Source organism: Geospiza fortis, unplaced genomic scaffold (genome assembly GCF_000277835.1).
Source record: "Geospiza fortis unplaced genomic scaffold, GeoFor_1.0 scaffold7, whole genome shotgun sequence".
In the NCBI taxonomy this organism is placed as follows: domain Eukaryota; kingdom Metazoa; phylum Chordata; class Aves; order Passeriformes; family Thraupidae; genus Geospiza; species Geospiza fortis.
The window spans coordinates 4,866,214-4,876,586 of NW_005054344.1; the positions used below are offsets into that span (position 1 = coordinate 4,866,214).

Sequence of the window (10,373 nt, forward strand, 5' to 3'; positions counted from 1 at the left end):
GAATCTAGTGAATACATATTTGGAGACTGCAGTGCAGCATTTACTTACTCCCAAAGTAGGTGAGACAGTGGGCAGACAGTGTGTTGACAGGTCTACGGATGTGTTTTGAATTGCTGTGTTTAAGAAGATAAGTACTGCTTTATAGCTTGTGATACATCCTGTAGTCCTAGTCCAATATCTTGTTTCTGACACTGGCTGAGAGCACAGGTTTACTGATAGGGAAAAACAAATGTTTTCCAGCAGTCTGTTCCTGAAGCACTGTAGCTCAGGGCAATTATCTTTTTGTTTGCAAGCCACTGGTGGATTTTTCTTCATGAGTTTGTCCTACCTCGTTTTTTTAAAACTATGTAAATTTGTGGCATCAGAAGGAGTAATGAAGGGATTTCTTCAGGGATATCAGACAGTAGATCCTAGAATGCAATTTGCTTCCAAGTCACATGGTTGGAATTTGTAGGGAGATGTGTGTGTGTGTCTTTGGTCTTTATTAGGTATTTCCAACTTACTTGGCCTGGGAAAGGTAATCGAGATTTTAGTTTCCTTCATACTGGTATGCCCTGTGCAGGTCAGGTTTGAACTACTGGGAAAACGGGGCATGTGCATAATTTCCACTGCTGTTGTTCTTTATAATATGAACCAAGTACACTGGTTTTAATGTCTGCTACCTTGACAAAGGGATTAATTCACAAAGGCTTTTTTAGGTGGTTAAACAAATTACAAGGGAATATGTTTTCAGTTTATTGGAATTGTGCAATGTGGAAATTAATTGTCTATCATAAATGAAATTTACAGCATACAAAAGTTAATTAAATGTACAGAATTACATTCTGTAACCACTTATCTTCAGTACTGTAATTAGGTCTTTTTCTTTCTGACAGGTGGTTTGTGAGGAAGGTGACAACTATGCCTACTCAAAATATGGACGATTTTGTCATGAAATCAAAATGAACTATTCTCCATATGTGAATTATTTCACTCGAGTGTACTGGAATAGATCCTACTTTGTATATAGAATCAACACTGTGATATCCTTCCAGTCCTGAAAAAGCATGCAAGCTTCTTTCTGAGGATTGATTGTGAATGAATTTCAGTTGCAAAAATTCCTTTTGAGCAAGGAAGTCTATTTTTGCAGATATATGTGCACACGTGCAGTGTACTGACAACTTTACCAAACTGAAATTCTTTGATCTATAGATCAGCTGACACATACACCATCCTTGAAGGAAACGGGAACATTTATCAGTTTTACAGTCTCTACAGTGTGCTACAGTCTTCCATGTTTTTATGTTTTTCTTCCCATTAGAAATCATCTTAATCTTCATGTAAATGCAATTTCTAACTTTAGTGTTAGAGAGTTGATACGCGTAGACTTCAGTAAATACAGAAAAATTATTTAAAGAGCTTGTTTAAGTCATATAGCTTTTAATTTTTAGCAAGAAAGCAATCACTATCCCAAGTCTTTTCAAGTAAGTGTTTGGATTTTTAGTTTGGGGTTTCTTTTTGTTTTGTTTTAATTCTTCTGTCTTCCATGGTAAACATTTCTGTGTTTCTCAAACACACATTTATACATCTTATGCGTAGCTATATAGTTTTTATAAATCGTATAAGGAAGATTTTACTTAAACAACACTTCATTGATTAAGGCACTGATCTCTACATTGTTGTCTCTGTTGTCTGCAGAGACATGTTGGTGGAAATGCTAGGAATTAGACCTAGCAATAGGAGCTGACAAGCTCAGATCTTCAGTTTGGAAAGAACTTGTCTTCAGCATTTCTCCACACTTAAGTGTTTGTGTGTGTATGCATAAGTGTGTCTTTCTTAGACAGCCACCAGAATGGGCCAGTATACCACAGTATGCCACACTTGTTTTCAGGCAAGTGTAGCAGGACAACCAGGTTTGCTGCTGAGACTTCTGCACTTCAGTTTCACCCCCTGTGTGTGTGCTGGTTGTCTCTGTGTGTGTGTGTGTGTGTGTGTGTGTGTGTGTGTGTGTGTGTGTGTGTGTGTGTGTGTGTGTGTGTGTGTGTGTGTACAGATGGGTGATACTCATTTCATTCAACTTATTATGCAATAGCTATATTAAGATAGTGCCATAACTGTCATTTAATCTACTATAATCACCACCATTAATAAATAATGGTACAGGTGTTCATAGCTATTTTTATATCAATTATGCAAATACATAGATCTTTGAAAATTTGGCAAAGTACTTTGCAGTTTTGCTTTCCTCTAAAATTTGTTATGTGCCCCTCTTTGCCTCTACAACTCCTTTTCTTAACAAATGATCTGTTCATCCTGTTTGTTGCTGGCTGATAGACTTTCAAGAAAATGAATGATGTTATAATTACAACTCTGGGCCTAAATCTAGTGTTGAGAATGGAAACTCCAGTAAAAGGTAACAGTAGCTTTCCTTAATGTAGATATAACTTGACAAAAAGACAGGACTATGTTTTGGAAGAAGTTGCCTAACACCCCTTAGGAGTTACCTGCAATTACAAATTAATGTAACACCTGGCCCAGAGACCAGTCTATCAGGCATGTGGAAATGATTCTTTGGAGCCCAGATGTCTTTAATGGAGGATCTGGCAAAATAGGATGGACCCTCAGCTGAAAAATCTGCAAACCATTCTGCAAGTCGAAGCTGCAAAACAATCCTTACTGCAAATCGGAGATTTTAACTCTGAAATTATTAGGAAATGCAGCATGTTGTATGTGCACAATTCTTCTCTGCTCTATGCAGATACACTTGCTTATTTTACACTGACACATAGTGCTGAGATTTTTTTAAAACTTGTTATCACTTTTAGAGTGATTTAAAAGAAAAAAGCTTTATTGTTGTAAAAGCCAACATGTCTGTAATCGGTTTTTTACTTTCAGTTATATTTATAGGCCTATGAATCTTGACAAAATGTTAAATTATGCATTTTATTTCAAAGAATAGATAAATTCATCGAATATGTGGGATGTTGTCACTGAGAGAAACACTTATCCATATAACTGAGTTACAAGTTATAGGTAAATATCCTTTCTGGGCATACAGACGTCATGTTGGGGATAGTGTGTACCTGTGTGTCTGCTGGAGTGCAGGCTGCGTGTATTTGCTTGTGCACAAGTGCATGTTTTACTGCACTGGGCTGTTTCAGACTGCTCGGTTATCATGTACCAACAGAAGCTTGTGTATTAACTTGAGCTATGGGAGGCCTGCAGGAACCCCCTCTGTATGTGTGGATATAGATGTAACATTTGGAAGTAAGTTTACAGTTCCTTTTCCAATTTAGGTTTATTTGAATCGCTGTCAAGGAATTACATGTCTGTGTGTTGGTCATTTAATCTCTTGAAGTTAGTAATTCATGAATATCACTTCATATCAGCAATAAGGCCTTCCAGGTGCAAACTTCAGGATTACAACTGTACTTGGGTAGATGAAGTTGCAGAACTTCTGGCTTCATGCCGTAGACTGCCATGCTGAGATGTAACATTCAACTGTCCTTGGCTGCCTGTTGTGTTTCACTGCAGTGTTGTGTGTGTTACCATGTAGAACTTAGTTTGAACACATGTGTAGAGTACACATATTAAGAAAACCACAAATGAGGCCACCCCCACATCTAAGCAAAACTGTCTTGTAGCATGTTGGCCTTTATACATGTTTAAATTAATGAGTTGACCTTTATTTGAACTGTGACATAGTTACTGTTATTAATTTTGTCATAGTTTTTAAGATGTATTCTTGATACTTCAATTGATTCTGCTTTAGGAGAATCATTTAAGATTTTTACCTTGCTTTTTATATTAGAGAAAATTATATTGCAGCACCATTGGCACAGCAGCCTTAAGTAACAGAAGGAGCCTTTTATTTGGGAGAACATTGTGGTTGTTCCTGTAAAAAGGCATAATTAAAACAAGTGACTGAAAGAGTCATATCTTAAAAAGAAAGTGAATTAATTTCTTATCCAGCTATGGACTAGCAAAAATACTGTCTAATCTCTGGCTTCTGTGAAAAATAATAAGTTCCAGTGATGTCCCTCAGTGGGACAACAATAGGGCATAATTACACCAGACTTGTGCAGACAACTCTGGCTTGGTTTTCAACCAGATCACAGGTTTAACTCCCTGAAAGGGTTGTGGGAAAGTTTTACAAATTTTGATCTGCTTTGCTGTAGATGTTGCAATTCAGTTGAAACATGTGCCTTGCAAGCTTTTATTAAACAAACAAAAACCTCAATTCATGTTTCTTTTTGTGAAGATTTTTTTTTAATTCCTGTCCCTCTGATTTCTAGAGTATCTGTTGTGTCTTAATATGCCAGCCTCCGAGGATGCCCAGGTGGTGCAGCTGGGATGTGTTCCAGCCATCTAACAGCTGTTCACTGGGAAGAATGAGAATTGGAATAGCAGTTTGTGTGGCTATTCTGCTGGCTTATTTCCTCCTTCACATTTCCACTTTCTGATATACTTGATCTTAGTAAATGCAAAAAAAAATACCTTGAAAAACTAAATTAGTATAGTATTTTCATGCACCCACCTGTTATCCTTAGACTTGTGAATCAAAGTTTGACCAACCCACAGCTAAACTAACATACACAGTTTTGTCTTAATCTTAAAAAAATGCTCTTTCACTTCCTGAATTACCACATACTTGAACTCAGATTTGACAGGAGATGCTTAGGAGATGCTTGAGACTAAGGAAAGGTATTTCTGAGCATAAACTTCTATTCATATTGTTTTAAAAAACCATTGATTTAATTTCTTCCACAGTAAATGGAAATATAATTTAATACAACACAATCTTAAATGCATTTTTCTTGGGGGTTTGGGAATAAGGAGGAGATGCACAAATGTGGAAGAAAGAGGGCCAAAAGGTTTCACAGGCATTGAAAATTCTTCCAACTATTTGCTCTGGTGGCATTACTATATACTGAAAGGTAGAGGCTAGGGACCAAATCTTGTTCTTACCACCTTAATTTCACTAAGTCATCTTCAAGTGTCCAGACCTTGTGACATTCCATCAGCTTTTCCATGCAATTCACATGAAAAGAAGCTGCAAGATGAGGTTGTAGGGATTGTTAGGTATCCTTGAAATACTTACTAAAACTTCATATAACCTGTCCTTCAACAACAACTCCAACAGGAGAAGGTGTATGCTGTGCTTGTGAATGCCTGGGCGTGTGCACACATGATGTGTTTGTGTTTATAGGTGTCTCTTTTACTGTTGTGCTTTGGAGATGGAATGAGGAATTTCTCTTATCCCTAATGGCGATTGAATCTGTAAGTCTGGTAAATATTGATGGGCAGGTGGACTATGGAGTACTGTGGTATTGGAGATGAAAGAGAAGCAGAACTTTATTCCAACACAAGCAATATTTCATGTGAAGTAATACCTCAACATAAATCTGCAGAATCATGCTTTAATACTCTTTTTAAAACCTAACTTTAGAGGGGAAAAGAGTGGGAATTCTAAGACATGCCTTGTGTGTTATCTTAATCTTTTCTACTTCATCAGTACAGCTAAAAAACAAACACCATTATGTTGCTGCACTCTATGCCAAATGCAGAGCTAGTGATGCCTAAAGGTCTTCTGAATTGTTTTGTACCTCAACAGTGTGTTTAAATGTAATTAATCTGGCAATGGTTTTGGTTTCAGCACAGTTAAATGTATGTATTTCTGCCTTTCAAGTGATGTTTAAGGTTACCTATTTAATTGATGGGACAGAAGGTTTATAATGCCTTTCAAAGATTCAAACTCGTTTACTTCAGTAATGCAGAGGAATTATTGGTGGTGCTTTACTTGTTCACAGTGACGTTCAGCAGTAATGTATGTGGCATATGGACTTATCTATGTGCAGCTATTTAATAACAAGTCTAAGGAATACAATTGCTTTTATCCTGTTTGTTGTCTTGGACAGTTTTTTATCAAAATAATGTATACGTAGTAAATATTTTTCTCTTGTAACAATTTTTTTTCTGTAGAAAAAAAAATTTAATAAAAGCCAAGTCCAGAAAGTATGGATTGTTTGGGACACAAACCATTTTATCCTTTGAGAAGTCAAGGGAAGACTGTGCAACATGGCTCAAAAGTCTGTCTTGACAGGCAGCATAAACAGTCTTGCAGCTCTTGAGGACAAGCAGCCTGCTCAGACTGGATCCATATGTCGTGCTGACTGTGGCTGCCTGTTGAGACATACTTGTGTGAGGATGAACAACAAAATGTGAGCTGCTTCATATGGAACTACTGAACTCAGTGACTTTCTTCCTAAAGATATTCCTACAGCAAGCACGTCACCTGGAAATAAAGTGCTATGCAATGTCACATGCTTACTGATTTAATTTTTTTTAATCTACTAATGTATTATCTGCCTTGAATTTTTACAGATCATGATTACATATTTTGGAGCCCTCTACTGTTTTATACAATATTATTAGTAGGAATCTTTGAATGAAGATTACTTGTAATAATTTAGCATGCAATGATACAAAATCTTGATTTTTTTTTAGTTAAATTCTAAAGACAGAGCACATCTCCAAAACCAGATCATTTAGCACCTGAAAAAAAATACATATTTACATCTTTAATTTATAATGATTCTGAGTTTGAGCATTTATCAGACTGCTTTGTTTTAAGCTAGTCAGGAAATGAGCTGATGTTGAAGTATCTAACTTTAGCCATTCAAGTAACCAGGCTCTGGGGTTGCATAGCTCAAAGGGGAATGGAGCTTCCTGGCAGCAGGAAATTCATGTTGGTATCTGTGTACTCTTCTGTGCCTTTATGCAAAACTGAGACTGTGGTTACTAGCTGTGAAACAGAGAACATTCTGTTACATATAATACAATTTGTATTGGTATATGTCTAGAAATAGGTGTTTTATGTGAGTCTGTATCTCTGTACAAAATACATATTCTGTTTATAATCAGTGATTCCGAGGTGTTAGGTAAAAGTACTGTTGGTTTGGATTATTTTCCACCTAAATAGTGGTTCTGGAATCTTTGTTGGACCTAGTTTCCCAGATTTTCCAATTTTTGCAGTGACCCAGCCTATCATACTTCACCCCCTGTATGCTTTCAAGTTGCTTAGGTAATAAATGTCGTGGACATTTTTTAATGGTGATGAGATGCATCTTGTTATGGGTTAAACTGCATATATAGAATATACCAACATTAAGCAATCCTGAGAATTACAAAGCTATTCAGTAGGTTGTAACACACCATCAGTACATTTGCTTTCAGAACCTTGAACAGCTTTAGAATGCCTTGGAATTCTTCTGTTTCACAGTTACACTGTACTGTCTGCTGTCAAGCCATGACTCCTGCTGCTGCTGTACTGACTGGGAATGGAAAGACCCAAAACATGTTAAGACTGACTTTATTTTGAAACTGCAATAAATACCAGAGTATTCTGTAAGGTGAGGGTGGATGTAAAGTGATGCCTTAAGCTATTCTCCCCTCTGAAGCAAGTTGAAAAAGGATGGGTAGGAATGCAGCTCCATTCCTCACTGCCTCATGTTACACTCTCCATGAGACTCTGAGCACAGGGGCTGTGGTCTCCCCAGAGTAGCTGCTGGGTGCACCTCTGGTTTCCATGGCTGATCTGACTTCAGTTCTGGGCAGTAAGACAAAATCACTGCAGTAGAAGTGACTAAACCATTTATGCAATTTTGGAAAGGTACATTAAAATCAAGCCTGTTTTTAATTTCATAATGAAAACCTCTTCCTGAAACACACACAGTCCTGAAACACTAAGTCATTTTCATCTATTTCAGCATTATTAACACATGGATAAATGCTGCTCCTTTCTTTTTTCCTTTCCTTTTTTTTTCTTTTTCTCTCCTCCCAAGTTAGCCCATTTTATGACAATCTGAGCTGTAGTCCAAACTGCTGGCTGTATCCCAGGGCCTTGTCCCAGCTGTGAGGGAGGGACAGAGAAAGGCTGTTGGGCTTGCTGATGTTTTGGCCTCAGAATGGCAGTACTTAGATTTAGTGATTGCAGTTCACAGTACTCAGTTCACTAGATCAGCTTTGCTTAAGAAGAACCCTAAAACTAAATTTCACTGATTGTTTGGCTATAGAAGCTGACACTGTCCTGAAGATATCTGTGTTGGTTTAGACAATATCTAAGGAGCTTATTTATTTGTATTTATTTCTTGTCTGTGTTGTTTCCTATTGAAGCCAAGAGCCATCTCCACTATCATTATTTAGAAGTCCTTTTGGATTAACACTGTGGATTCTGCTTCAGTTTTGCAGGAAGAGACAAGTTCCTGTAGAAAACACAGCTACACTCAAGTGTGTTTTCATCTCTTTAAATGGTGGGGTAAGATCTGTGGCCACAAATATCTGTACATTTGTTTTGTTGTCACACAGGTTTTGTATAATTGGGTGTCAAAAATAACACAGTTGTGCTAGTGAATATCCACAAGGCAAGCTTGGCTCTGGTTCTGCTCTGTGAGGTGTGCTCTAAATTCTGGCAATGGAAGTGAGATGCAGGAGAAGCCTGGATTTCCATCACCAAAATGCTTTGTTAATGTCATAGAGATACATGGGTTCATTGGTGGGAGGGAATACTGTGAATAAAATGTAGTTTATATCTTCACAGGCTGTAGGGGAAACTGCATGTTTCTAAGTGCTTGAATAGAAGAGAATAAAAAATGTAGTGTGTCCTGTAATCTAGGCTAAAAATGGGAACTTGATTTTGAGAGGATTTAATTTGCTTGTTGAAAGTTGTGTGAGGATGCAACACACTTCAGAAGAGGGAATGCTGTGCTGTGTCTCCATACAGAGCTAAGTTTGTCCTAAACTGAACACTTGTTTGCATGGTCTGGCTAGCTCATTAAGTGTTTTAAATTTATGAGCTTCTAGTGCCTTTGTGAAGGAAGGAATTAGGGCACAAAGAGCAACCTTAGCATACTCAAAGCTTGCTACAGCACATTAACCAGGCATGCATCTGGATGGTGACTTTTGTGTTGTTACTGATAAACCATTCTGTAAAACTGTTTGGTTTTACTATTTGCCTTCCCAGTCTGAAATCTTGCATTGTGCCACACTTTAGAAGCTGTCATCCTTGAGGGGGTAAAAAATAAAGGTTGACAGCGTGTAATAATGGGATGTGATCTCCCAACAATTACCTCTCCTTAAAATTGGTAATTCCCCAGGTGGCACAGGTGCAGGTCTAGTGGTTGGTTGTCACTTTTGACTGTTGCCTGTAATATTTGACTGAAGACAAGTGAAATGGATTCTGGCTTTCTTGAGCAGAGCTTCACATCCAGCCTAGATATGTCACCTCTGAAGTTATAACACAGCTGGCAACAAACACCCCTGCCTTCCTAACAACCTTCTGGTAAAACTAGCGAGCCTGTTTGAAGCAGGAAGAGGGAGCATTTCTAATGGAAGAACGCCTAACACCGTTTGACCAGCTGGATGTGGAGACTCCACAAAAGGCTGTTCCTGAGCTGTTACCATCACCGTGTGAAGGGAGATACTCTTGTTTATTAACAGGAAGATGCTGCTGCTTGGAGTGATGAGAAAATGAGTACTGTTTGGTTTGATGAGCAGTGTTTGACACTGGAGTGGTCTGGCTTGTATTCATACTCCCATTGATCACAGACTAACCAGAGTGATGAGTTTCATGCCCAGATTGTTTTATGCATATTTAGTGGGACTGATGTGTTTGCTCAGTACGTTCAGAAGGACCATTTCAGTCGTGCTCTCTACAACAGCATGTTATTGTCCCAAAAATATTGCATCTTTCCTGAAGGAGCAGCAACCTGAATGTGTACTTCTGAGAAGCTGTGCTTCCAAGACAGACCCAGCTTATGACAGAGGAGCATGTCTGCTGAGTGACAACTACTCTTATGATTCAAGTGTCCCAAGGTCCTCTCTCCTTCACGCAATAGTGTTTTTTTCCTGTTTCTTTTATGGTGGTTCTTGTAGCTTGGCTGAATGGATTTTTTCATACAGCCTCAGGAGAGGGGGGGAGATTGCCCGTTATTCCCCAGGTCACCTCTCCAGGAAGTGCAGCTCATCCTGTGTCCGGTCAGCTTGCAGAGGACCTGGAGGGAGCAGCTGGATGCATGTGGTGGTTTGACCCCTGTTGAATGCCAGGCACCCACCAAAGCGGCTCTCTCACTCACCTCTGCAACTGGCAGAGGAGAGAAAATACAACAAAAAGTTCACGAGTCGAAACAGGGACAGGGAGAGATCATTCACAGATGACCGTCACGGGCAATGTGAAATAGGGGAAGATGAGGCATCTGCCAAGCAACATTGTGCGCTTTGACACAGAATAGGGGAAGGTGAGGAATTCGCGCCTCAGTGATGTGCGCTTTGCCGCGGGCGGGCTCCCCGCTCGACCAGGCGGGGCGGGCTCGGTCCGTCCCCGCCCACGGCCGTGA

General features: G+C 38.9%; 1 protein-coding gene across 1 annotated transcript in view; it reads left to right on the plus strand.

Moving 5' to 3' along the window:
- DPY19L4 (dpy-19 like 4) overlaps positions 1-6,301 on the plus strand; it is a 29,073-nt gene extending 22,772 nt beyond the window's left edge. The window contains 1 exon segment of the mRNA XM_005422900.3: positions 876-6,301. Within this exon segment, the coding sequence (XP_005422957.2) occupies positions 876-1,040 (165 nt within the window). The 3' untranslated portion in view covers positions 1,041-6,301.
- The last annotated feature ends 4,072 nt before the right edge of the window (positions 6,302-10,373 follow it).